This window comes from Phalacrocorax carbo, chromosome 6 (genome assembly GCF_963921805.1).
Source record: "Phalacrocorax carbo chromosome 6, bPhaCar2.1, whole genome shotgun sequence".
Lineage (NCBI taxonomy): Eukaryota > Metazoa > Chordata > Aves > Suliformes > Phalacrocoracidae > Phalacrocorax > Phalacrocorax carbo.
In genome coordinates, this window is record NC_087518.1 from 19,485,112 (window position 1) to 19,513,036 (window position 27,925).

The 27,925-nt window shown below is 51.9% G+C and overlaps 3 protein-coding genes and 1 long non-coding RNA gene across 7 annotated transcripts in view; 1 reads left to right on the forward strand and 3 right to left on the reverse strand.

The window, feature by feature from the left end:
- LOC104040032 (6-phosphofructo-2-kinase/fructose-2,6-bisphosphatase 4) overlaps positions 1-556 on the reverse strand; it is a 48,322-nt gene extending 47,766 nt beyond the window's left edge. For 2 of the 3 annotated variants that reach the window (XM_064454058.1, XM_064454055.1), the window contains exon 1: positions 353-537. In XM_064454058.1, the coding sequence (XP_064310128.1) occupies positions 353-401 (49 nt within the window). In that variant the 5' untranslated portion in view covers positions 402-537. Of the gene's footprint in view, positions 1-352 lie in introns of all 3 variants that reach the window. The other variant, XM_064454059.1, reaches the window with a different exon arrangement.
- Positions 240-18,796, forward strand: LOC135313855 (uncharacterized). Its single transcript, XR_010373346.1, has 2 exons — positions 240-1,019; positions 17,850-18,796. It is a non-coding gene; the product is annotated as an uncharacterized LOC135313855 (long non-coding RNA).
- A 2,609-nt stretch (positions 18,797-21,405) lies between these two features.
- Positions 21,406-24,340, reverse strand: HYAL1 (hyaluronidase 1). 2 transcript variants are annotated; one of them, XM_064454061.1, is made up of 4 exons: positions 23,957-24,340; positions 22,157-23,393; positions 21,933-22,022; positions 21,406-21,845 (listed from the first exon to the last, which is right to left on the reverse strand). In XM_064454061.1, the coding sequence occupies exons 2-4, from the start codon at positions 23,165-23,167 to the stop codon at positions 21,528-21,530; spliced, it is 1,419 nt and encodes a 472-aa protein (XP_064310131.1). In that variant the 5' UTR covers positions 23,168-23,393; positions 23,957-24,340; the 3' UTR covers positions 21,406-21,527. The 2 variants fall into 2 exon arrangements, with proteins under 2 accessions (XP_064310131.1, XP_064310132.1); XM_064454062.1 differs by lacking the exon at positions 23,957-24,340 and having other exon boundaries at positions 22,157-23,950.
- Positions 24,341-24,525: 185 nt separating this feature from the next.
- HYAL2 (hyaluronidase 2) lies at positions 24,526-27,761 on the reverse strand. The gene is made up of 4 exons (XM_064454060.1): positions 27,355-27,761; positions 26,003-26,954; positions 25,246-25,335; positions 24,526-25,081 (listed from the first exon to the last, which is right to left on the reverse strand). Exons 2-4 carry the CDS (start codon positions 26,936-26,938, stop codon positions 24,683-24,685), a joined length of 1,425 nt encoding a protein of 474 aa, XP_064310130.1. The 5' UTR covers positions 26,939-26,954; positions 27,355-27,761; the 3' UTR covers positions 24,526-24,682.
- Positions 27,762-27,925: the final 164 nt, after the last annotated feature.

A 27,925-nucleotide genomic window follows, 5' to 3' on the forward strand; every position in this document is an offset into this window, starting at 1 on the left:
ATCTCCCAAACCTTCCCCTGCCTTGGAGAAGCCGCGATTCCCGCTTCCCACCTCCCGAGCCTTCGACACGCCGGTCACCCCTACTCCTTGGTAGAGCTAGAAGGGAACAATCAGACCAAGGTGTCCCAGAAAACACGACGTCCCCACTCTAGCCCTGCCCCGACACGCGCGGGACTCTCCGGGGCCGGGGGCCGCCCCGTGGGCACCCACAGCTTCGCAGCCGGGGGCGCGAAGGGAAGAAGCGCCCCAGCGGGCGCCCGGCCCCAGCCGAGCGGCCCCGATCCGGGCGGGGAGGGAGGGGGGCAGGGAGGGAGGCCGCGGGAGGCCCGGGCGGCCCCACGGCAGCTCGTACCTCGGCAGTGCCGGCCCTGCGGGCAGCCGCGGCGGCGGCAGCCCCACATCGGCGGCTCCTCGGCTCCGGCGGAGGACAGGACAGCCCAGCCCGGCCCGGCCCCGGGAGCCCGCCGGCAGCCCCTCGGCGCGGCGGAGGCGGGTCCTGGCGGCCGCAGCAGCGCCCCGCGGAGCTGCCCGCGGGTGTGGGCGTCCCGCGTGGGGCGGAGCGGAGCCGAGCGGCGGAGACCGGCCCGGGCAGCCCCCGCCCCGCCGGGCAGCGCCGCTCCCGGAGCCCGGCCCCGGGCAGCGGGCTCCGAGGCAGCCGCCGCTGCTAGCTCCCGCCTGGGACTTAAGCCATTCGTTCACTTCCTACTCAGGGTTTAATGTTTTGTTTGTTTTAAGTGAGTCAAATTTTTAAAGAATACGTCAAATAATTTAACAAGAGAGGAAGGTGGAGCAACTGTAGCCATTTTGCAGACCTGGGTGTGAATGCAGCCAGCCTGGTAGAAGATAGGGATCAACAATCTCCAGGGGAAAGGGTGTTTTATCAGCAGCAAGCACGTAGCCAAGCTCAGGAGCAGCTATGTGGCTGCTCCGCAGAGTGGACAAGCAGGAGCCACAGTTGACCCCACTACAATGCCACTGGGTCCGAGCAGTAACACACCCCACCAATGCCCCCAGGCAAGGTAAGGAAGCAAGTCAGGGCTGGGACACCCCCCCCCACCCCCCCCTTTCAGCGATCCGAGGGGTCCCAGGTGAAGCAAATCTGGGCAATTACAGCCTGTAAGTGCACTCAGGGTACAGCCCCTCGCTTTGTGCTGGAGCTTTTCTTCCGGTCTTGCTATGCAGGATCCTTGAGGACAATTTGGTGGCTCAAGCTTGGCAGCAACAGTCCTCTAATTTGTTATGCTGTCCTTGTGGTGATACTTAAGCATGTGTGTTTTCTTGTTCAAGTAGGGACTGATTATTTTTGTGGCTTAGCTTTATTAACAGCTTTGTCATTTTGTTAGGCTGTCTATTTGAGGTAAACATGAAATAAATTGGTGTACCTAGGAGCTTTGGGGTTGTTATAATACTGTAAGCATGTCTAGTCCTTGGAGTAAGGAGCTGGAGAGGTGCCATTGTGCTTAGGAGAAAGTTATCTGTCCTTCAGTGCGTTGGGCCTGCAGAGGTAGGTAAAGAAGTTTTGGGAGGGAGAAGCAGCACTAGTAATGAAAAAGAGACCAAAAAGAAAATGTAGGAAGCTTAAGAAAGCATCAGTCAAAAACTGTTTAATAGTAAAAAATCAGAATTATTTCTCATTAAGATTAAAATTATTGATATAAGCAACTGAATTAGAATTTTTACATTTTTGCTTAAAATTCACCTGCAGATTTTCTTTACCTTGGCAGGCTGTCCTATCAGCTACCTGTGCATCTTTGTTCTGCTTCCCAGGTTCTCTCCAGGTGATACCAAGTCTAAGTTTGCTGCTTAGGCAGTTGGTTTCAGACCCCTGCTGGTAACATAAGTGTTGTAATGATGCTGGCTTTGCCTGGGGATCATCTGATGCTTTAAAGCTTTAGTTAACAAAGTACAGCTTCTTAAATGTTAATCACTTACAGAAATTAAACCACATAAAAGAAAGGAGGTGGGGTTTGTTTTTTTTTTTTGTAAACAGGGACTATTGCATGCTTATCTCCAGATGATGATGCCTCCTGTAATGAGGAAACTGAGGTCAGTAAGGTGCTTAGTATTGCTTCCTTGAAGTGTGGGTACAGTGACTCAGAGTGAGGGTTGAGTTACTTTGGGCTGAGAGACTTAACACCTACCATTCCTCCAGTCTTCCACCCATGCAGAAACCCCTCTGGAAATCTGACTTTTTTTTTTTTTTAAGGAACTGCAGGTGAGTAGGGGAGAAAAAACTTTCATTGTTGCTGTAAAGTTAAGGAATGACCTTTTTTCTTTTGGGGAACCATCAAAGTAAGATCCAGTTCCTTGTGCATCCTCTGGAGAGCTGAACAGCTTCTTGAGGTGCTGTAGTGCAAGTGTTTGGCTCTATGGAGATGAAAGTTGTCTATTGTGTCTACCTTCTGGACAGTACATAATTCTTCTTAACTGCCTATTATTTCATCTGAAGTATTAATACTTCATTTGCTTTATCTTCTTAAGAAGCTCAGGTGACTTTATCTAACTGTGGCCTTCTTTGCATTAGCAAGCTTTGTTGCCCACTGTTAACAGTGTGAAGAAGGGGGATCAATTTGATGCATGCATGCAGCCAATGTGTCACTAGTGCCATTCTGAAGCAGAGCACTTATCACTGGCACAGATGGCATAGCTCAAAACTGGATTTAAGTAACCCTAATTTTGGTGTATGACTCCTTCCAGCTTGGAGCAAGGGCCACTTGCTGGAGTCATTTCAGAGTTTCTCTGTAAGAAATGTCCAGCAGTTATGAGCCCTTGGCATAAGGAAGAGGCCCTCAGTCTCATCTGCTCTGTCCTTGAAATATCTTATAGCCACAGTTTCTGTGCTTAGTAAAATCTTATCCCTGTGTTCCCTTAAAAAAAAAAAAAAAAATCCCACCAAACTTTAAAAGATAGATTTTTGCAGCTGGCATGAAGCAGCATGAGCAGCAGGTAGTGGTGGAGCTCAGTGGGGTGGGCATGCAGCAGTTCATCCTTCTGTCCTTGGCTTTAAAAATGAAGAAAACTCACCAAAGCCACACAGCTGCAAGGATTCCTTGATGTTGGTAACTGGGTTCAAAGTGACCCATCTCTCCCTTCCAGCCACTGAGAAGTAGCTCAGTAACAGCCAGAAACTTCATCTCCTCCATCAGCAGAAGACAAGGTCATGAGTACCAGTTGCAAAGGCAGCCTGTAATCTGGCATGGGCTCATGGACAGAGCCTTACTTCAAGTCAAACAGGGCTCTTGTGTTTTCTTTTGGTGGTTTTTGTCTTGTGCTTAACCGTGTTTATCCTCCCCCACAGCTTTTCTTCAGGGTAGGAAGGCAAACCATAGCCCTCAGGCTCTGTGATGCTCCTCCCGTTGTCTGCTTGCAATTGGGCTTGTCCCTTCTTGTCCGAGACAGTTTAGCATTGTGCAGCCAGCTGTGCTCCCAGGAAAGCTGTACTGCAGGATACTAAGTTTGCAGAAGACTTAAGTGTTCTTAAATGCAAAACACATTAAATTCTGATAAACCACTACATGCATTAATAGCAAGAATTGCTAGAAATAGGGGGTTTCACTCAAGGTCTGTGCAGACAACCATTGAAAAGGTTGTTGAGTTTTTGTCCAAGTTAGAGAGGTGTAGTTAATTAGGATCATAGAATCATTAAGGTTGGAAGAGACCTCCAAGACCATCAAGTCCAACTGTCAACGCAACACCACCATGCCTCCTAAACCATGTCCTGAAGAGCCATCTTTATGCATTTTTTTTTTAACACTTCCAGGGATGATGACTCCAGCACCCCTCTGAGCAGCCTGTTCTGATGCCTGACCACTGTTTCAGTAAAGAAATGTTTCCTGATATCCAATCTAAACCTCCCTGGTGCAACTTGAGGCCATTTCCTGTCCTGTCACTAGTTATCTGGGAGAAGAAACCAACGCGTACTTCCCTACAACCTCTTTCAGGTAGTTGTAGAGGGTGATAATGCCTCCCCTCAGCCTCCTCCAGGCTAAACAACCCCAGTTCCCTCAGCTGCTCCTCATTAGATTTGTTCTCCAGACCCTTCACTAGCTTTGTTGCCCTTCTCTGGCCACACTGTAGCAAGTCAATGTCTTGTATGGAGGGGCCCAAAACTGAATACAGTAATAGAGGTGTGGCCTCACCAGTGCTGAGTACAGGGGCACACTGCTGGCTCATGTTCAGCTGGCTGTCAACCAGCACCCCCAGGTCCTTTTCTGCCAGGCGGCTTTCCAGCCACTCTTCCCCAAGCCTGTAGTGTTGCATGGGGTTGTTGTGACCCAACACTGAGCCTTGTTAAACCTCACACAATTGACCTTGGCTCATTGATCCAGCCTGTCCTGATCCCTCTGCAGAGCCTTCTTACCCTCAAGCAGATCAACACTCCCGCCCAACTTGGTGTCACCTGCAAACTTACTGAGGGTGCACTCAACCTACTCATCCAGATCATTGATAAAGGTATTAAACAAGATTGGCCCCAAAACTGGGCCCTGGGGGACACTGCTTGTGACTGGCCACCAACTGGATTTAGCTTCATTCACCACAACTCTCTGGGCTCGGCCATTCTGCCAGTTTTTCACCCAGAGAAGAGCACACTCATCCAAGCCATGAGCCACCAGCTTCTCTAGGAGGATGCTGTGGGAGACAGTGTCAAAGGCTTTACTAAAGTCCAGGTAGACAACATCCACAGCCTTTCCCTCATCCACTAGGCGGGTCTCCTGGTCATAGAAGGAGATCAGGTTGGTCAGGCAGGACCTGCCTTTCATGAACCCCTGCTGGCTGGGCCTGATCCCCTGGTTCTCCTGCACATGTCTGATGAGCTCACTCAAGATGAAATGCTCCATAATATTCCTCAGTACCAAAGTCAGGCTGACAGGCCTGTAGTTCCCCAGATCCTCCTCCCAGCCCTTCTTGTAGATGGGCATCACTTTGGCAAGCCCTGTGGGACCTCCCCTGTTAACCTGTACTGCTGAAAATTGATGGAGAGTGGCTTGGCAAGCTCCTCTACCAGGTCCCTCAGCACTCTCAGGTGGATCCCATCAGCTTGTGAGTGTCCAGGTGGTGCAGCAGGTTGTAAACTGCTTCCTCCTGGATTATGGGGGTTTATGCTGCTCCCCGTCCCTGCCTTCCAGCTCAGGGGGCTGAATGCCCTGGGGATAACTGCTCTGACTATTAAAGACTGATGCAAAGGCGGCATTAAGTACCTCAGCCTTCTCCTCATCCTCAGTGGCAATGTTCCCCTCCATGTCCAATAGAGGATGGAGATTCTTCTTGGCTCTGTGTTTGTTGTTAATGTATTCGTAAAAATATTTTTTGTTATCTCTTACAACAGTGACCAGACTGCATTCTAGCTGGGCTTTTGCCTTTCTGATTTTCTCTCTGCATGACCTAACAAGATCCATGTACTCTTCTTGTGTTGCCTGCCCCTTCTTCCAAATGTGGTAAACTCCTTTTTTGTCTGAGTGCCAGCAAAAACTCCCTGTTCAGTCAGGCTGGTCACCTTCCCCACTGGTTTGTCTTATGGCACATGGGGACAGCCTGCTCCTGCACCTTTAGGTCTTCCTTCTTGAAGAAAGCCCAGCCTTCCTGGACCCCTTTGCCCTTCAGAACTGCCTCCTAAGGGACTCTCCCAACTAGTGCCCTGAAGAGGCCAAAGTCTGCCCTCCTGTCCACCAGGACCCACAGGTCCCTGTCAGCAGAGATGCTCTCCAGCCAGGTGGATCCGAGTCTGTGCTGCACTCCCAGATTGTGTTTTCCCAGGTGCATGACCTTACACTTTTCCTTGTTGAACTTCATAAGGTTCTTGTCAGCCCACTCTTCCAGCCTATCCAGATCTTCCTGCAGAGCAGCTCTCCCTCTGGAGTGCCTACTTCCCCACTCAATTTGGTATCGTCCACAAACTTCATCAGGCTACACTTGATCCCGTTATCCAGATCACTTACAAAGATATTGAATAACATTGGGCCCAATATCAATCCCTGGGGGACTCCACTAGTGACAGGTTGCCAGTATGAAAAAGAGCTATTTACCACCGCCCTTTGGGTGCGGCCTGTCAGCCAGTTCCCGGCCCACTGCACAGACCACCTGTCTAGGCCATAATGCATCAATTTCTCCAGGAGGAGGCGGTGGGGAACTGTATCACAAGCCTTGGAGAAGTCCAGGTAGGCAGTGTCCACCAGGCACCCCATGACCACCAGGCAAGTCACTTTGTCATAGAAGGCCACCAGGTTTGTCAAGCACGATCTGCCCTTAGTGAAGCCATGTTGGCTTTTCCCAATCATGTGCTTCATTTGACTTGTGATGGCCCCTAGGAGGATTTGTTCCATAACTTTCCGGGAGATTGAAGAAAGACTGATGAGCCTATAATTACCCAGATCCTCCCCTGAGCCCTTCTTGTAGATAGGGGTAACATTTGCCTTCCTCCAGTCATAGAATCATAGAATTGTTAAGTTTGGAAAAGACCCTTAAGATCATCGAGTCCAACCGCTAACCTATCACTGCCAAGTCCACCACTAAACCATATCCTCAAGCACCACGTCTACCCTTCTTTTAAATACCTCCAGGGATGGAGATTCAACCACCTCCCTGGGCAGCCTGTTCCAATGTTTAACAACCCTTTCGGTGAATAAGTTTTTCCTAATATCCAACTTAAACTTCCCCTGGCGCTTGAGGCCATTTCCTCTCATCCTATCGCTTGTTACTAGGGAGAAGAGACTGACCCCTGCCTCACTACAACCTCCTTTCAAGTAGTTGTAGAGAGCAATAAGGTCTCCCCTCAGCCTCTTCTTCTCCAGGCTAAACAACCCCAGTTCCCTCAGCTGCTCCTCATAAGACTTGTTCTCTAGACTCTTCACCAACTTTGTTGCCCTTCTCTGGACACACTCCAGCACCTCAATGTCTTTCTTGTAGTGAGGGGCCCAAAACTGAACACAGTACTCAAGGTGTGGCCTCACCAGTGCCGAGTACAGGGGCACGATCACCTCCCTGCTCCTGCTGGCCACACTATTCCTGATACAAGCCAGGATGCTGTTGGCCTTCTTGGCTGCCTGAGCACACTGCTGGCTCGTGTTCAGCCAGCTGTCAACCAGCACCCCCAGGTCCTTTTCCTCCAGGCAGCTCTCCAGCCGCTCCTCCCCAAGCCTGTAGTGTTGCGTGGGGTTGTTGTGACCCAAGTGCAGGACCCGGCACTTAGCCTTGCTGAATCTCATACTGTTGGCTCCAGCCCAACAATCCAGCCTGTCCAGGTCCCTCTGTAGGGCCTTCCTGTCCTCCAGCAGGTTGACGCTTCCACCCAGCTTGGTGTCATCTGCAAACTTACTGAGGGTGCACTCAATCCCCTCATCCAGATCATCAGTGAAGATATTGACTGTCCTCTGGGTCATCCCCCATTCTCTGTGACTTCTCGAAGATTATGGAGAGTGGCCTCGCAATGATGTCAGCCAGCTCTCTCAACGCCCTCAGGTGGATGGTGTCAGGGCCCATCAACTTGTAGGGGTCAAGCTCCTGTAGTAATTCACATACTAACTCTTCCTTCACAGATCGTGGGTCTATGTTTGGATCAGCCAGGACTTTCATTCCTGAAGTCTGGGACCTGACAGTGCTGGTAAAGACAGAGGTGAAGAAAGTGTTGAGAACCTCTACCTTTTCAGTATTGTTGGTGACTGACTCGACCTTTTCTGTTTAACAGTGGGCCTATGTTTTCCTTCTGTTTCTGCTTGTGGTTGACGTACCTGAAGAAACCTTTCTTGTGATTTTTGATGTCTGTGGCCAGTTTCAATTCAAGCCAGGCTTTTGCTTTTCTAACTGCATCTCCGCACGCTCTGGCAATGCCCTTGTAGCTCTCAATGCATAATCCTCCACGTCTCCATAGCTGGTATGTTTCCCTTTTGGATTTGAGTAGACCCAGGAGCTCATGGCTGAGCCAAGGGGGCCTCTTGCTCCACCTAGTTCCCTTTCCTTTATAGGAGATAAACTGGTTTTGTGCTTCCAATAGAGAGTCCTTGAAGAACCCCCAGCACTCACTAGCTCCTTTGACTTCCATGGAAGCATCCCATCGAATCCCTCCCAAATGACCCCTGAGTGAACTGAAGCGTGCTCTTCTAAAATCCAGAACCCTTGTCTTAGAGCTGACCTTCAGCACACTCAGCAGGATCCCGAACTCCACAATATTGTGGTCACTGCAGTCAAGGCTATCACTAACAGAGATATTACAAAGCAGTTTTTCTTGGTTTGTAACGAGCAAGTCCAGCAGCGCCTCGTTCCTGGCTGGCACATCTAACATTTGTATCAGGAAACAGTCCTCTGTGCATTCCAGGAACTTGGTGGATGATAGGCGAGCTGCCATGTTGTTCTTCCAGCAGATGTCTGGGTAGTTGAAGTCACCCATAAGGACTAGGTTCTGTTGGCCAGAAGCTTGCTTTAGTGCCCCAAATATCGCTTCATGGGCTTTGTCACTGTGGTTAGGAGGTCGGTAGCAGATGCCCACTGTGAGGTCCTGCTTGGAGATGACCCCTCTGACTTCAACCCAGAGGCATTCGATAGAGCAGTCGCAATCACCACAGTTGACTTCAATACATTCGAGATTTTCCGTAATGTAGAGTGTGACTCCTCCACCTCTTCTGCCCTGCCGGTCTTTACGGAAGAGTCTATAACCATCCCCGAGTTGTTTGAGTTGTCCCACCATGGTTCAGATACTCCTATAATGTCATACCCTTCTGAGTGGGCATGGAGCTCCAGTTCCTCCTGTTTGTTTCCTAGACTGCGTGCATTCGTATACACACACTTGAGGTGATTACTCTTCTGTTTCACCTCTTGGGAGACAGCTAAGGAACCTTTGTCACCACACTGCTTGGCCTGAGTTACACCCCTGTTGGATGTGCTGGCACAAGCATTTACATAATGGATCCCACCCCCCAAGTCCTTCAGTTTAAAGCCCACCTTCCCAAGTTAGCCAGCCTACTGCTGAAGATTCCCTTACCCCTTTTAGACAGGTGGATTCCATCCCTCCCTAGCATGTTGTCGTCATTGAAGAACACCCCATCATCGTAAAAGCCAAACCCCTTACGATGGCACCAGCCTCGTAGCCAGGAGTTGATATACATTATGCGCCTGTTTCTGGCTGCCCCCTTCCCTTGAACTGGCAAAATGGAAGAGAAGATCACTTGGGCACCAATGTTTTTCACTTGCTCCCCCAGGGCTCAATTTTTGCCCAGGTTATAGCTCTCAGTGTTGTTCATGCCTACATGAAACAGTAGCAGCGGATAGTAGTCTGTTCTCCTGATGAGTTGTGGCACCCTCTCGGCCACGTCTCAGACCTTGGCTCCTGGAAGGTAGCATACCTCTCGTGACTCCTTGTCATGTTGGCAGATGGGTGCCTCAGTACCCTTCAACAGAGAGTCACCCACCACAAGCACTCGTCGTTTCTTTTTACGATGTCCACTGTATGTTGCTGGTACAGTGTCCCCTTGCGGGGGACTTTGCAGACCTTGCTTATGGGTGTCCTCAGCCTTTAAGGCTTCATGCCTGTTTCTGATTGTGATGGTGGGGGGTGCAGGCTGATGTGGAGTCCTGCTTCTGTGAGTCGCCAGGCTCCATGGTGCCTCATTCTCAGTAGTGTCTGCTACAGGAAAATGATTCAGAAACCACCTGTCTATCTCTGCCTCAGCTCCTCTAACACTGCGCAGCCTCTTAACTGTTTCCTGCGGTTCGGCCACCTGATGTAACAGGTCATCAACCTGCGCACACGTTGTGCAGGTACTTGCCTTTTCACTGGGAGAGGGGTTTGGGCATTTGCTGCAGCCCACTGCCTGTACTGATGTTTCCTTTCTTACCAGACCCATCTGGGTGGATGCATCAGAGGTCTCAGGGGCTTTCTCTGTAGGAACGGTGGTTTTAGCTCTGAGGCAAGTGCCTACCGTTTTGCCAGAGACCAAAAGCACTTGCCTGGGCTGTAGACCTACAAACGGGCTGCGGAGCCCCTCCTGCTCTCCTTGCCTGCACAAACTGCCGCGCCACGCCCTTCTGATGCCCTTCATGCCACCATGTCTCTGTGATGGCAACGAAGTCATAGCTATCCTGCTGCACAACGGCTTCCAGCTCCTCCTGTTTGTTGCCCATGCTGTGTGCATTAGTGTAGATGCACTTGAGATGGGCTATTGATTTCACCCACAACACTGGCACACCACCCCTAGGGTCCTCTCTCATGGGCCTGGCTATATCCCCTTCCCCCTTTGAACCTAGTTTAAAGCCCTTTTGATGAGCTCTGCCAACTCATGAACAAGAATCCTTTTCCCTCTTTGAGATAGCTGAACTCTGTCTGCTGCCAGCAGGCCTGGTGCCATGTAAACCTCCCCAGGATTAAAAAAACCCAAATTACACTGATGTCACCAGCCTCTGAGCCATGTTTTAATAAGGTAATTAATTAATCAATCCAGTAATTAATTAGGCAAGCAGAATTAGGAACAGAGTCATGGGGAAGAAAAATAATCTGATAAATTATTTGTATTTAGGAGGACTCAGCAGGAGAGAAGAGTTCAAGATAAGTACTCGCTAAGCTTCTGCCTGGGATATTGAGTCACAGCTTGTGGTCAGATAGACTGAGTAAGCAGGGTCATCCATTCAGAAAATGTTTGACTTAGTTCTGTGCTCTTCTCAAAAATAGTTAAAATGGAAACATTTCTATACTTACAGACCTTGGAAAATATTTTTCCCTAAGTGTGCTCTTGTGGCTTCCAAGATCTACTGCCCAGTGTGTGTTTCTACCCTGAGACTGAAGAAAAGGCCACAAAATTACAGCTTGCCTTCAGCCACTTGGAAAGGGAAAGCATCTGATCAGGCTTACCAGAACAACTGCTGTGATAGGCCTCAATGGACTGGGGACACTGATGCTATTAACTGTTATTTTCACAGGTTTCTTTTCTCCTACTTTAGCATGAGCCAATAATTTTTATCCCTGGATGGCAGTAACTTAAAGATGGGTAAAGCAATGAGATATTTGTAACTATTATAGCTTGTTGTGGTCAAGTTCCTCAGTGTCATTGGAAGGTTTAAGCCGTTGGGTCCTTTGTTAAAATCTTGGGAACTGGGCAAATGCAGGATTGTACTGCATTCAGCTGAGCCAAGCAACACAAGTCTTTTTCTTAAAGATATTTTGCAGTCTTTACCCAGATAAATTTTAAGTGTGCAGGAGAAGAATAAAAGGCAGAAGCATCAATCAGTGGACTGGCAAGCAAAAGTTAATACAATACAATTGTTCATGTAATCACACTGTGCCTCGTTTTATCTTTTTCTGAGCTATTTTATCTGTCCAGACTATAAGATCTTACAAAATTAGATGGACCCTTGTCCTGAAACATAGGAGCATTTTAAGGTACCCCAAGACTGGAGACTTCAGATGTTTGGGAAGCCTTATCTTGGTGAGTAGAAATTCTCATCTCAAGTCTGGTCAGACCCTAAGAGCTTGCCTGTCCTTTCTCAGGCTCTTTGGAAGGGGGGAATCTTATTATGTGCATTGCTGGAGTGTTTGTCTGGCTATTTTTATGCCGCTCATTTTCTGTACATGCAGCTGTAGTCAAGTGCTGCTTCTCAATCCCAGGCAACTGAGATTTTCCATAGCATTTGACTAAGGGGGAAAAAAAACCCAAACCACGTATCTTTTATCACAGTCCCCCCTTCACAAGAGGCAGCATATAAAAAGATTATATAAATATTTTATTATGCACATTTTTTGGCAAGTTTTTTGCATTTGTGTTGCACTTCTTTCCACTAGTGTCTGAGTAGTAGAAGAGGTAAATGGTGTGCTCAGACCACAATAGAAATGAATACTCACGTGTATTTTACTTCCATTTCACTTCAGGATTACTCATCAATTTACTGCCTTGTTATTTTAACTCTTACATTGATTTATCTAGGAAGAACCCAGACTGAGGCATTCTAAAAATGTGATCCTCTACTGTGTGTTATTGGCAGGTATTTCTGTATAAACCTGCATATGTAGAAATAGTTTCTTTTTGCTTAGAAAACAAAGGGAAGGCTACTTTGCTAGCTACAGAAAACTAGCACTTGTATTATGCCTTCTAGCCATAACTGGAGAGGAAATGGTTTCATGACCCTTCTGACCAACATCTGAAAAGTTGGTAGATTTTGGTTATGGTTCTTCCTGGGCTTACCTGGTTTCATACACTGATGGGAAGAATGCAGCTTTTCAAATGAATTTGTTCAGTTTGAATGAAATTACTGATTCAACAAGCTCTACAAGAAGATTGTCAAAGCAAACCAAACAAGTGTTAGTAGATGAAATAAAAAGCAGCACAGATATTTTTCAATGTGATTAAACGCAACAGGGATTTTTGGCAGAAAATCTCCTCCACCTAATTTTGTTAGGGTGGCAGAGATGCAGGGGGAAAGGGGTAGCTTGTTTTAGGGAGGATTTTCTGTTCTAGGCCACTGAATATAGAGTCATTTGTGCCCCAAGAGCTGGTTTATGTAGTCAGGGGGAGCAGGCTATTTTCAGATGACCATATTCAAAGGAAACCACCTCCACTGTTTCATAAAAGGAATGTAAGATTAAATACAGACCATCTCTTTTGCCAGCTGCCTTGAAGGCAAGGAAGCAAACATTGGCCTCTCTGGCACTGTGTATATTCTGCTGCTGCCTTGCACAACATGCACTCCTCAGAGTATGTAGGATATTTGTGTTCAGACATCCATTGTAGTTCTGCATCAGGCACCGTCACTGTACATAATATATTCTGGCAAAAGTCAGTCTTCCAACAACACTGAACCTGCTATGCTGGATGCTGCATGTTAGCTGTGCCCTCTTATTCCTTTTACAGATTTGTTATCATGGTGAAAAAAGCCAGTCCTCAAATATTGAAACCCCTGTTATCTCAGCTGATATCTGCTGTGTGCGGGTATCGCTTGGTGCATATTAAAACAAATAAGATAGTAAAAAATATATACTTTGTGCTAAGGGCAGGTTCAGTCTCAAAGTTTGGTTTTTTTTGTTGGTGTCTGCCCCCCTCTCTTCAATTCCAGCTTGGTTTGTTTTTGCCAAAACTAACCCCGAACTCTGCCCAACAGCACAGAGGATTACAGCTATTTATGTTTTAATTGAGAATTATGACCAATAATCTGTCAAATCAGGCTTTTTCCTCCTGAGAAGAGTTACAATCAAATGCAGGACAGTTCATGCAAATTGCTTTGCTGTAATATTCAGTTTGCTTTAAGTCTGCATCAGCAGATTAGAGCAGTGTTTGGAGCACTGTATGGTTTTATGCTTAAAATGCCATTGGAGGAAAATGAGTTTGCAAGGTGTTTTAAACAGCACAAACAAACAGCTCGAGCAGGTTCATAAAGCCTTACTCTGACCCTCCTTGGGCCGTTGATAACACTCCTGCTGACTTACTAATGCCAGCACAGGACACTGATTAGCCTGTTTTTAAAACCCCAGGGTGGAAAATAACTAGGAGAGGAGTTACTGCCAAATCAGAGCAGCAAAGATGCTACAAATAGCACGAGTGTTCTGCATCTGACTGGCCTGACTGCAGTAAAAACCACAAACCATGCGTTTCCCCTACAGAAAATGTGGAAGCCCTTGCAACCCGCATACCAGCATTGCCTGTATAAGGCTTGAAACACTTGTAAGAAAGGAGCTGCTCCTACACCTGCATTTTTGTGGTGAAAGTCCTGCTACGGTGCCCAGACCCACTGCTGGCAGATTTAAAAAATTATGGAGCTAAGTAAGACAAGTTTCCAAACGCAGAGGCATTTTTTGTTTATATAACCTGAAGCAGGGTCTGCTATTTGTGCTGAACGTTTAAACACTTGCTGAGAGCCCACAAACCATGCTGAAGGGTTTACGTTTTTTTTTCCAAGTAACTTCTGAAATTGCAATCTGGTGAATCAGAGTAATGATGTCTGATACCCCTGCTAGTGCTCTGAAACAAAGTATGTCAAATCCAGGGCAACAGCAGGGTCTGTGGCCCCCGAGGACCGTTGTAGATCTTTCCTACATCTTTTATTAGATCTTTTCCGATCTTTCATAGAAATACCTCAGCAAGAGAAAGGGTAAGAAGTGGGTGATTTTTAAACACAAAACCCAAATACAAAGAGACTATAAGGAAGGGTCACTTTCATTTTAGGTAACTGGGAGCTAGAAGATCTTGCCTCAAGTCAGTGCTGCTGTGAGTGAACAAAAGATGACACAGACTGGGCTGTGTTTTGAGAGGAGGTATGGGGTCTTACATTCAAGCTTATGGACATTATTTCTGTAGGATTGGTATTTCACTTTTGAAACAATAATCAGAAGTGAGCTTCAACATTGCATGTGACAGAGAAGTTTTATTTTAAGTATTAATCAACAGGAAAGCAATGAAGCCTTGTGCAAGTCCTTTATACTACTGCTCTATATGGGAATATTCTTTATTCAAAGCCAAAAAACCTTCCGTTGCTCTGGGCAGCACCTCGAGCTGCTTGCACAGTCAGGCATCTTTGGAGGCAGTTTTTGTGCTGCCTTCTCCTTCTGGTCTCATGTTTCTCTGAGATGTCTCTCTCAAAGTCCTCTTAGCTGCTACGGTTTGGCGAGCTGCTCTCCAGTAAACTTTGGCTATAGCAGATTGGTAGTTAGGTGGACTTTCTGTAACTGCAGCTAAATAGATCAACCAAACCCCATTGTCAGACTCACACTCACATATCGCCATGCTTCAGCACTAACTAGAGCAGCCATCTCTGCTGACAGTCTGGTGGAGTCCTGCCTCCTCTCTAACTTGCACTGAACTTGCATTGGATTCAAGTTGGGCTTGGGTGCACTGGGAGTTTTGCAGTCACTTCATGCAGCCTGACATTAGGTCAGTCATAGGAATGCATTTCTGTTCCCTTCTTATCCCCAGGGGTGTGCTAATTTACATGCAGGTAGCAGGTGCTCACTAGTCTAGAAGTCTCAACCAAAAGCATGTCTCTCTTCAGATGCTTCTAACACCACCAAGCTGGTGCTGCTTATTAGCGCCTCCTCTAAAAGCAGAGCACCCAGCTCTCCTCTGTCTTCCTTTAGCTGCAATGTGCTTGCATGTGTACAAAGCAACCTGGTCTCTTAGTCATCAGTGCTCGAGTGCCACAAGCATCCACTGGAATGTAAATGCCACCTATTTAATTTCAAGTTACTGTGACTTGCTTTTGGAAAGGATTTATTTCTTCCAAAAGAGCTTTGTACTTGCAAGTCGAGTCCAAAGCCCACAGGAGAAGCTCAGCACCAAGCTGCAAGGGCTGCAGGAGAAGCGGTCTGGAAGGACCTGCTTCCCATTCTTCTGATTTTGGTTTTATGACTTCTGTTCAAAGCTTTGGATGAAGTGAAATGCAATGGCAAATGATAACTAGTAGGGTCCTAAAACAACTCCTGAGGTCTCAAAATAAGGACACTTTCTTGGTCGTCTAGCTGTAAGTGTGAGCTGTTAATGCAAAAAACAACATGGGAAACAATATCTTAGTGTCTGACTAAACCGGCTTTTAACAATGTGGGAAATTTATCTGTCTCTACTGATTTTGACATTTCTAGTCAAGGAACAAGGCAGATGGGAAGTTTTCTTATTAGCAGTTAACAGGCCCCTAATTTCAAACTTGTATCTGAAAAGCCTGTGGAGTATTTGGGAGGGCTTTCTTCCATCTCTTTTATGCAAGACTTAATCTACACCTTGCCTTTCAGCTAAATTACTTTATGTCATAGTCATATCAAAGCATTTAAAGTCTTCTCACTATTAGCATCTTCATTCTAGATCATAAAATATCTTTCTGATTTCAGAGCAATCAGCAATTAAATTTTCTCTGTTTGGGATAGTTAACCATAGTAAGTACTTAAGATAAATTCTCTTTGGCGATAACATGTGGCTTACGCTACCCAGACAAAAAATACTCAGTTGTTGAAATTAAAAACAAGGCAATGTAAGGACAGTTTTAAGTGACAGTCTGCCCTTATTTCTTTAAGTAGCACATGGAGAAAGCCTAGGAATCAGTTTTATGCAAATCCTGTAACAGAGTGGACAAGCAAGCTCTGAACACAGCAGACTTCTCAGTCAATCTGGGCACAGAAAAGCATAAGCACACTCCACCCAAGAGACGTCGAGCAGCCAGAAATGTGAACCACACAAAGGCCCCGGGGCTGCTGTTGGATTGCTGCTGGCACCTCTTGCTTTGGCTTTTCTCCAGCACACTCCTGCTGAGTGTGGGCCCGCTCCGGCACTGCAGACGGATTTGCAGAGTGCTATGCATTTACAAGGCGTAGCATGGTTTTCAGACCTGATAAAAAACCCAACCCGGCAGATGTTCAATGCTTCTAAGTTGTGTGCTGGCATGATGTGCAGCATCTCTCTAGTCTCCGTTCCTTGGAGTCTGGAGTAAGACAAGCTAGATTACACAAAAACCAGTGTCTTGGGTGTATTTAGATATACTGTAAGAGGCAAGGGCTGAGGAATAGCTACCATAAGTAGGATGAATAAAACAAATCCTCTTACATGTTTAAAACTACTGTCTGAAGGTGGCAAACTGTGTTCATGCCCAAGCTTGCATTATTTCAACAAGAAACAGGGCTGGTCCAGGTTTCCAGCCTTGCCTTTATTTAAGGCAAGCCACAAGCCAGCACCTACGGGCAGGGTTTCTTGCAGTGCTTATGCAGCTTCTGACAGTGTTAGGACCTTCTGCAACTCAAGAGGAAGCGTCTTTTTCCTGATGCCCTTGTCAATACTCAGCTCAGTTCAGTTAATGGCTTGAGATCACATAAATTTTTGTGCCCAGCAGAAGCCTCAAACCAGCCCCTAATGATGCACCAGATATTCAGAAGCTGACCGCTTGGAGGATATTAAATGGCTAAAAGCTCCAAGGACACAGCTGTGACACTTTCCAGGCATAAAGAGGACTTGAAATTCATAGTCCCTTTCTTTGTGTGAATAGCAAGGTGAACTTTGCTTTTAATTTCAGCATTTAATACATGGCAAATATCAGATTCTCTATACCTTGGGAGGAGAATGTTTGGGTGTTCATTAAGTTAAATCACATTCCACATACAAAAAAATACTAAGATAATATTGTTTCCAACATTTACCAAGCTATCTCTATAAGAATTAGATTGACAAGTCATTCTGGGCCAAATTCCAATTATATCTGGTTTTTTTCAGGGGCTGCCAGCTTGGTAGTAACCCAGTACATGTTTCTGAAAGCTGTGACTGGGGAATCCAAAGGTCTAATCATGTGTCTACTGGTGCCTTCTCAGGTCCTAATTCAGTATAATAACAAATCAGCTGTAGTAACTTTGCAGAAATCAAATGCTTGTTATCATTGGGGTCTCTACAAGTGTTGGGGGTACTCACAATCCCAAGTTAGTCTAGCAAGGTCATTGGTGTTAGCAGCTGTTTTTTGAAAGACATTTGTGCCCTGGAGAGAGCAGCTTGAAAAATGTTATGTTTGGAAATGTCTTAATGGTCATTGCGCTTTGTTGCCAAAACTGATGCAAGTGTATCACTTATACAAGTTCTCCTGCCCCTACACTTAATGCTTCTGCATTGCACTAGCCCAGTGAGAAGGCAGGAGCTGATGGCCACCCTGTACCCAGGAGAGAAGAGAAATAGCAAGTCCCTCCGGAGCAGTTTCCCTTCTTTCTTTCTGCTCTCAGGTGAAACTCCAGGGCTGATGACTTAGCAGAACTGTATTGTCACATTTCAGACAGCCCAAGCTTGACGTTTCCAATGGTCCTGAGAGTCCTTTTCAATACACACCTTTGTCTTTTGTGAGCAAAAGCCTTAGGTTGCATATCTTTGTGTTTTCCTTGTGGGAACTGGTGGCAACTCACTCTTCTCCTTTGCATTTTTTAGCTTCTGTGCTTCTACTACAATCCCAACTTTAAGAGGGACCATCCCCAGCTGTTGGCAAGGTGCAAACCAAGAGTGGGATGCAAAAGGAGAGCCCCAGCTGCATCACACCTGGATGAGGAGTTAGAAGAAAGATGCCTCCCAGGAAGCTGCCACGGTTTTCAGCCTGAGCAGGGAACTGCTGCTGGGGTGCAGAAGGAGGCGTTTGCACCAGCTCCACCACAGGACACGCCAGTGTCTCCCCTCTCAGAGGTCTCCACCAACAAAGTGCCGAGCTGAGGCACCTCCTGGCCTTGGCAGCACCCAAACCCCTTCCCAGGCAGCTGCCCCCCCACTTCCTGACCCTGCTGGAGCAGCAGGCAGGGAGAGCTTCTGGGCCACCCCATCCCTGGCACCACCACCCAGCAGCCAGGCCCCAGCTGGCCTCCAGCATGCTGCTCTGGCAGCGCACCAGGCTGCACCTCCCACACCACAACTGCCACCTTTGGCACCAGGGCTGGGCTTTCCCACCTCCCCCCCTCATGCAGCCTGGTGCAGCAGCTGGGCTGGTCCCCGGGCTGGCCTCTTGTCCCGCTGCAACCCCTGACTGGCAATGTCGATGCTGGCAGCAGCCCTTGCCATGGCCACACCAACGCTATACCACAGCCAAAGCCCCACAGCCCCACATTGTCCCACCTCCACCACCAACACTGTGGCTGCAGGTGATGGGGCTGGACCCAGCGTGGCACACTCAAGAGAGGAGATACTTGGTACCAAGTTATTGGAGACTATTAGCGTTAAAAATAGAGGCTGACAGAGTTAGTAACGAATAGTCTAATAGAGTTGGAAATAGATAGAGTCCAATAGAGTTACTAATAAATAGTCTATTAGTTTTGGTAATCTATAGACCCTAATAGCGTTGGTTGGTAATAAGCTGTTTGGACAATAAACCTTTTTCCAGTTGTATGGTCCTCTTTGCAACCCCTGGGTGACTTATTTAACTACCCACAGACCAAGCAGAAGCACCTGATCTGCTACCAGGTGAACCATTTCTGAGAAGAGTCCAGCCTGGTTTCTTAGCACTAGGGAGCATGAGCCTGTGATGGTCAGCTGGCTGAGGCGCAGGGATCACCTCCACCAGGCTTCGGAGTCATCCATCCGCACATGCAGGAGCCAGGTAAAGGTGCCCATAGCCCCCCACACACAGGTGGGCAAGGAGCCTCTGGCGCAACTCAGCCATGCAGTGGGGAGGAGGTGGAAGCAGGGACGGGTCACCTGTGAGGAACATGGAGCTCCAGAGAGCAGGAGCTCGGGGAACCAAGCCCAAGCCCAGCTGGGGAGGGATGTCAAGGACAACAAGAGGGGCTTTGGTAGGTGCATAGACAAACACTTTTGACTTCTGCCATTTGATCATCTGCTGGGAAGAGGGAAGGTTTCTCTGCTTTCATGGCACTGCTGCCTGGGGGCATTGAACTCCTTGGCTGCTCACCCGTGGGATTTCTGCACATGCAGGCTTGGGTATTTCTGGAGATTGGAGGAGAAGACACCTCCCTGCCCAGGGCTGCAGTGTGGGGCAGGCACCCCCTAGCTGCTCCCTGCCCTCCTGTGCCAGCTCTCGCAGGCGCAACACAGACACGAGGTCACCTGCCAAAATTCCTGGGTGGCACCTTGATCGTAAGTATTCCACACTTCATGTAGGCACTGAAAAAGTGGGGTTTCCCCTTTATGCATTCAGCCTTTCCCCTACCTTGGCAGCGCTCAGGGTGGCCCATTCCCCACCCAGACACAGAGGTTTGCCGGCAAAGGCAGGACATGCCACTCCACCACTCCAAGCCATTCACGTATGGAGAAGGAGCCACTGCTTTTGGTTTTCCTGCCAGAAACGAAGCGTGTCGCCTACCCCATCTCTACCAGCTGAACACTTGAAAAACTCGCAGAATTTTCTCACCTGTTTCCAAATCTTCCATCCAGAGGTTCTGAGGGGTTTGAACCCATTAGTTAAAAATAGAGAAGTACAATTCCACAGCCAAAGCCCAATGGTTCCCCCACTGCCTGACCTGCACCTGCAGCTCCAACCCTGCAGATGGACCCCAGTGCAGCACATCCAAGAGGGGGCACAGAGTGTCGGCAGCGAGTCAATAGTGTTGTTAATATATCGAGCTTAATAGAGTTGGTAAGAAACAAAGCCTAGCAGAGTTGGTAATAAACTGTTTGGACAATAAACCTTTTCCAGTTGGTGTCTCCTGTTTGTGCAGCACAACCCCAGGGTAAGTTCCTATTTCACCACCTACAGACCAAGCAGAAGCAACTGATCTGCCACCAGCTGAACCATTTCTGAGAAGAGCCCAGCCTGCTTTCTTAGCACTAGAGTATAAAAGGCAGGATGAGTTGCATGCTGCATGCACCAAGGGATGGTCTTCCCCATGACACCTATGAAGGAGAGGTCCTCTTTGCTGCGGAGATATTTTCCCAAGGCCATGCCGGGAGACCAGGACCCCACATGTCCCGGGACCCTTCAGGTGACATGGCTGGGCCATAGAGCCATGGCTCAGCTTTTACCAGGAGAGGACAAACCATTAGCCAGCAACTGAAGAAAGAACCCCTGATAAGACTATTTACCAAGGCGCAGTTTAGCAGAGAGGATTGACTGAAGCATCTAAACTCAATGGTGCTTCATGCTGCCCTTCTTTTCTACTGAGCAGGGGGTCCATTTCTTGGTAAGAGCTGGCTTGTCATGCGGAGGATGGGCCATGCCTTGCAGTAGCTTACATTAACCAGCATAAGAAATAAGGGTACAAGTTTGTAAATCCCCAGTAAACACACAGTGGCATGCAGCACAGTCCCATCACAGAAATGGTTCAACTGGTGGCAGATCAACACGGGGCTTTGGCTGTGGGGTGGCGTTGGTGTGGCCATGGCAAGGGCTGCTGCCAGCACCGGCATTGCCAGCCAGGGGTTGCAGCAGGATGAGAGGTCAGCCCAGGGGACCAGCCCAGCTGCTGCACCAGGCTGCATGAGGGGGGAAGGGGCCATGGAAGCTCAAATTAGGGCCTAAAATCAGAGAACTATATAATTCTGCGACCCCAAGTTGAACATCCAGATGGAGCCCATCATCTTCATCTAGGCTGGACAAGGGAAGCAGTGGTTCATCTCATGCCTTTTCCCAATCGCTTTAAAATACGTATTGCTGAATCACCAGCCTGGATTACAGAAATTGGTGATCTTATGTATCATTCCAGAGCTGAACCAGTTTGCATGAAGTCATCTGGGAAAAAATCAAAGTAGGGTCCCGCATACCTCCAGCCACAGCTGCACAAGCATGTCTTTTCACCCCTATTGCCTCTGCTCGCTAGCTACTCCCCATCATTCCCCTTTTCCTCATCCTCTTCCCCTGTTATCCCTCTTCCTGTGTCTTTTCCCATAAATTTTCCTTTTTTCCTGGCTTCTTTGTGGCATTACACTCCCAGACCTGACCCTGGCCTGATACACAGCCATGGCAACATTGTGAGGCACTGCCTGTGTTGCTGGGGGACCTTCCTGCCCCAAAATGTGCTGCAGCAGAAGACAAGGAGACACTTACTGGTGCCTACTGGTTTTATTGGCAGCCCTGCAGTCAGGTTCCCAACCCCATAGCAAGGGTGCTGCAGGTGCAGGGTGGTGTCACCCTGCCCGCACTGGTGTTCCTTGCATAGGGCAGGGACATCACTTGGAGAAGCCCTGGGTGTTGCAGTGGGGTCCATGCCACTTGCCATAGCACTGACAGCTGAACTCCTTGGCTAGCTGGGAGGCATCATTGATGAACTCCAAGCTCTGTGCCACCACCCAGGGCTTGCTGGCTTGCAGGTCAATGGTGAAGCGGAAGGGGTCAAGGTGCAGGAAGCCCTGCTTGTTCTTCTGGCGCACACAGCGGCCCCGGCCAGTGCACAGGCTCTGGCTGCACAGATCAGCGCTGGCTGTCACATTGACGATATAGTGGCCCAGGGGCCCCTCCACATAGTCCTTCAGCTTCAGGCACATCTCCTGCAACAGAATGTGGTGTCACAGCCCTGCACAGCCAAGGAATGGGGTCGCCATGGACCGTGGCACAGTGCTGCCTGCCACACTCACCTTGGAGGTGCTGTAGTTGAGGCTTCCCCAGAGGACGATGCCAGCGACGCCCTGAGCCGCACTCTCCCCGATGGTGTTTATCAGGTCCTCCTGCACCCAAGGGGAGAGGAGAAGTCAATGGTGCCCAAAGCCCCTCCATTGCCCCACCAGAGCTAACCCATCAGCTCAAGAGGTTGCCCTGGTGCCAACCCATCAGCCTGAGAGGTGCCCACTGTCCCCGTCACCTGTGAGAGGAAGTCAATGGTGCAGTCAAAGGCAATCTGGGAGTAGGGCAGGACGGGGATGCTGACATTGAGGACACCACGCTGGACGGCAAAGGCCTCAGCGATGCGGTGCCGGACATAGGCGAGCACCTTGTTGGTGCCATTGAGGCAGGGGGGCACATAGATGCTGGGGTAGAGTGCCCGGCTGCTCTCCCAGAGCCACTGCAGCTCCTTGTTCCTCTGCTGCTCCACCGCCGGGCACATCCCAGTATAGGGTAGGCTGTTGAAATCATTGTTGTAGCAGTTGGGAAAGCCATAGAAACCCCAGTAGCTGTCAGGACGGAGGGTCTTGCCCAGCTGCAGGGTCTGCTCCATGAAGCTGCGGGCACTCTGCTCAAACTGCCACTTGGCTGTCTTCTTCACCAGAGCAGGGGGCCACTGTGGGTGCTGCTGCCAGACCAGCTCCTCTGACTTCTGTTGATAGATGCGCATGGAAGCCCAGTTGCGGATCCACAGTGGGCGCCACTTCTCCCAGTCAATGACGGACAGTCCTCTGTAGGTACGGCTGGGCAGGGCGACCTTGATGTCCTGGGTGGCCTGGTGGAGGTGAGCCTGTAGGCTGGCATTCTGGGGGAGCCCCCCATTCACTGGCACCCCCTCAGATGTGTAGTAGGGGAAAAGCCCCAGGTCCTTGCTGTAGAAGAGGGTGATGTCCTGCCCAGTGAAGGCCTGATGGTCATTGGCCAACACATCGAAGACCTCCAGGTTGAGGGTGACATTGTACTTTGTGGCGCAGCGCTCGGTGGGGATGTTCCAGATGGTGACGAAGGGGCGGTTGATGAGGACGGGGCCAGGCCCTCCAGCGAGGGCTGGGGCAAGGAGGAACAGCAGGAGGAGCCAGCAGTACCACCCTAAAGCCATGGTGCCAGCAGGCGCAGGAAGGGTCCCGGAGCAGCCTGGGGAATGCCGAGATGTGCTGATACCTGGGCAGACCTTGACGCTTTTATTCCCAGCCCAAGCTAGAGCCGTCATTAGTCCACACCCCTGTCCCCAAGTGGTGCCAGTCACCCAGGGTCACCTCTCCCACCTCCTCACGTGGCGTCCCCAAAGTTATCAGCAGCCAGAGTCCAGCACAGCGGCCCTGTAGTGGAGACGGGACGGCAGCATGCCAGCCCTGGTTAATAACTGGTGGTGGCAGGCTCGACTGGGGAGGAATGCGCAGAGTCAACACCCGGTGACAGACCAGCGATGAGCTGGGCTGGAAAGACAAACAGACACGGATGGAGTCGGGGGGGTCAAGGTCACAGTGACAGGAGTGGGCTGGGCCAGGCGGCGCAGAGCATCGGCCATTACACAGCAGGAGGAGGGCACTGCTGGGAGGAAGCTCACAGCATCAGGCAGGACCCGTCAGGACACAGCCCAGGGAACTGTGGTGGCACAGGAAAGCACCGTTTGGGGACACTCGCGCATGGGGACAGGAACCACAGCAGGGCTCGGTCTGGGGACACCCACGGCACAGGAGAGCAGCCACAGGAGATCATGGTTTGGGGACACCCACGGCACAGGCGAGCTCAATTTGGGGACGCCCACGCAGCGGAGGGGTGCTGGCAGGAAGACGGCTGTGCCTAGCAGGGTCGGACCTCCTGGCACCGGTCACCCCAAGGACAGCGGCAGCGCTGGGAGCAGCCGCAAGGGCACGGGCGAGCGCAGAGCGGGGCTGCACCGGGGACACCGTGGCACGGGCACAGGCGCCACGCGAGAGAACCGCCGGGCGACGCGCACGGCACGGTGTGTCCCCGGCCGCCGCAGGGCTGTACCCACCCCCAGCCGCGGTGCACAGGACGGCGAACCCACGCGGCTGTCCCGGTCCTGGGGAGGGGGGGCTCCACGCCCGCACCCCGGATCCTGCCCAGGGCCCATGCGGAGCGGGGCCGTGGGCGTGCCTCCGGCGGGGACAAAGGCAGTCTGGGGTGTGGCCACGCGGCGGACAGAGCCTTGCCGGAGGCGTGGCCTGGGCGGAGCCTGCGGCAAAGAGGCGTGGCCAGGGAGAGCGTTGGGCCGTCCCGCGGCCGCCTCCACGTGTGTGGCCCGGCCGTGGCTCCCACCCGGCGCGGCAGCGGCACCACGGGGGAAGCTCCGAGCCCCTGCAGCGCCTGCGCCGAGCCGAACACCTGCACCCGGTGCCCCCACCCCCGGGAGGAGGGTCAGGTAACAGTAGGGTGACCCCTGCACCGCCACCCCCCCACCCCACTCAGCCCACACCCCACTCACACTCTGCCCAGCTTTATTCCAGGTAAAGCACTTCGGTGTGGGGCAACGCACAGGGACTCAGCACCACACAGCACCCCCTCCCTGCCCCCATGCCCCGCTTGCCCCCATCCCTCTCCTTACAACAGGAGAGGACCCCCTTCCCTCCCTCCCCAGGGCAACCACACCACTCTCCCTGCCAAGTGGGAGGCAGGCCCCAAAAACAAGCTGCCTCCCAGGCAGGGTAGGGATATCTTAAATAGGTCCCCTACACCGGCACAGAAAGGGGCTGCCAGGGTGTTAGCACCAGCTCACAAACAGCAACAGCACCCCAAGTCCCAGTGGTGCCAGGGCATCAGGGGCACCACTGCGGGGGCCAGCGGACACCTGGCAGCTGCTGCCCTGCCAGCCCTGGTAGCAGTGGCAGCGGAAATGGGTCCGTAGGAAGAGGGTGTCAGCTAAGGACAGCTGTCCCTCAGCCCAGAACAGAGGTTGCTGGGGGTTGTCCCCATCCCGGCGCCGCAGCTGGAAGCTGGTGGAGTTGAGGTGGAGGAAGACATCAGCAGTGCTGTCCTGGCGTAGGCAGCGGCCCCGGCCCTGGCACAATGTCGTGCTGCAGAGCTGCGCCGCCGTCGTGACGTTCACAATGTAGCGGCCCAGGTCCCCCTCCAGGTAGTTCTTGATGATCTGGCATGAGTCCTGGGGAAGGGGGGGGCATCAGCAGCATGCTGGGGTGCCCCAAGGAGAGAAGCACCCCAAATGGAGAGGACACCCCAACCTCAAGCCACTAGTCCCCCTCTGGGGGCAGGTCACCCCCCACCCCATCAGCTCCTGTCCCAGGGGCACACTGACCCCAAACCTACCCGGTTTTTGGTGTAGTCTGCGTCACCCCAGAAAATGGCCCCGGCTGCACCCAGCGCCGCGCTCTCTCCAATGGTGGAGATCAGGTCTGGCTGTGGGGACAGAGCCCAGTTAGTGCCCACAGACCCCATGCAGCACCCACAACCCCCAGCATGGTGCACCACAAAGACCCTACTGTGGGGTCAGGGAGGCATTCCTACTCCAGGCCGTGGGAAGGCCATGGGACTGTCCCAGCTCCTTAAGGATAAGGCTCCCCACCACCGCCCACCTCCTTGGGGATAAGCCAGCCTAGTACAGGGGCTGCGGACTCACAAACCCCTGGTTCCTGACTGCCAGGACCCAGGAGTCCTGCAGCACCTCCCAGGAACTTCCTTAGGGTGCCAGTCCTGCTGCCGGACACCCTGCCTGCAAACAGGGGGCTCATGGCCCCTTATCGCCCACCCATGGAGGGGCTGAACCACAGGTGCCTGCACTGTGATCCCCCTGTAGAAGGAAGGAAGGCAGGGCTGGACACTTGCTCTGCTCCCAAGGCCAGCCACATGCAACAGAGGCCCCATGCCAAAGGGTGCTGCTCCCTGCTCCACACAGGGACAGCCAAAATCATGGGGTGCCAGCAAGACCACAAGGGCAGCTACTGGCTTCCACAGCCACCCTGCTCCAGGGGGCAGGAAAAGACACAGGCAGAAGGAACACCTCAGCTGGCCCCCGAGCCCAAGCGCCCGGGGCTTGGGATGAGGCCATCCCAGGGCACAGCCCTACCTGGCTAAGCACATCCATCTTGCGGATGTAGGTGGACCGGGTATAGACGAAGACAGGCAGGGAGTAGCCATCATGGTGCTGCTGTGAAATGCGCATGGCCTCCATCACCCGTGCCCGCACAAACTTGCGGCTGTTGGGAGTGGAAGCCAGAAGCAGGTCAAGGTAGATGGAGGGGTAGAGGGCCGTGCTCTCCCTCCAGAGCCATGCCAGCTGGTCATTGCGCGTCTTCTCCACATCCGGGCACTGCCCGGTGTAGCTCTCCTTGTTTTTGCTGTAGTCATGGTTGTAACAGTCAGGGAAGAGGTAGAATCCCCAGAGCTGCTTGGGGCGGAAGCTCTTGGCCATGCGCAGGGTGCTCACCATGAACTGCCGGGCAGCCGACTCGAACTCGAACACCGCTTGCTTGTTCACCTCCTCACGGGACCAGGTGGGCTGCCGCTGGTACACCAGCTGCTGAGACACCTCCCGATAGATGTCCTTGGGCTTCCAGTTGCGAGCCCAGATGGGCCGCCATTCCTCCCAGTCAATGACTGCCAGCCCCTCCCTGGCAGGCGAGCGGATGTACTTGCTGATGCCCTCCTGGAGGCGGGCAAGGTGGTCAGACAGGCTGCTGTTTTGGGGGACACCGCCGTTGATGGCCACACCTTGGCTGGTGTAGTAGGGGTACAGCCCCAGACGCTCCTTGTAGAAGATTGTGAGGTTCTGCCCCACGAAGCCCTCATTGGGGGAGGCGTGCAGGTCGAAGTGGCTGAAGTCGAGGGACACCTGGAAACGGGGCTTGCAGTCCTGGGTGGGCACATTCCAGGCCACCAGGAAGGGCCGGCGGGTGAGCAACGGGGTGGCCGATGGCTTCTCGGGGGGCTGCCGAGCCAGGGCCAGCAGGGCCAGCCAGGGCACGGCCACGGCCACTACCGCCGCCGCGCAGCCCCCGCGCATCCTGCCCAACGGGGGCCTGGGGTCGGCGGGGAGAGGGGGGTTAGGAGGCGGGGTGCAGGCAGAGGGCGGCTTTGCCCGCACCCCTCCATGGCAGCCTATGGCCCAAGCCCCCTCCCCACAACGGCCACCCGGGGTACGGGGTCCCTGGGGTGGACAGAGCCCCCGGGGGCTGGCTCCTGGGAATCCCACTCCCAAGCGGCTCCGACCGCCCCCAGTCCCGGTCCTGCCCCCGGTCTCGGTCCCCTCCGCCCCCACTTCCCCGTACTCCCGGGTTCCCCTCCGCTCCCCGGGTGCCGGCGCGGTGCCGCCTTTGTCCCAGACCGGCACACAAAGCGCCAGGGCGCGGCGCGGCGCGGCTCCCCGCCCGTCCCGTTTCGCTTCTCTCTCCCCCCGCCCTCCCCCGGCCCGCGTCTCACCGGTGCTCACGCCATCCCCTGCCGCTGGCTCCCACCAACACCGGCGCCGCCTCCCACCGCCGCCCGCTTTAAACCTCTCCGGCGCGCACCACCCGCGGGGGCGCCACCTCCCCGCCCCCGCTGGCCCCGCCCCGACCGCGGCGCGCCGGGCTGGCGGCGCCGACCATCGCGGGGTCCCCGGGGGTGCGGACTGGCGGCGGACCGCCCCCTCCCCACGCACACACCTCCGTGGGGCCGCGGTAGCGGGAAGGGTGCGTCACCCCCTGTCCCGCTGCGCTTGGTACGGCCCGGGAGGCCCCGCCCCGCGCCCCCCCCGCGCGGCGGAAGGGGGCGGGGGCGCCAGCAGGGGACGCCAGCAGGGGGCGCCGCGGGGCGCGGGTGGGGGGGGCTTTGCGGCGCTCGCGGGGCGAGGGGGTCCCCAAAATGGTAGTGACCCTAAAGCGGTGTCCCCAGGGTGGTGGTGACCCCAAAATCGTGGTGGCCCCAGGGTGGTGGTGGTGGCCCCAGGACAGTGGTGACCCTATAATGGTGGTGACCCCAAAATGGTGATGCCCCCAGGACAGTGGTGACC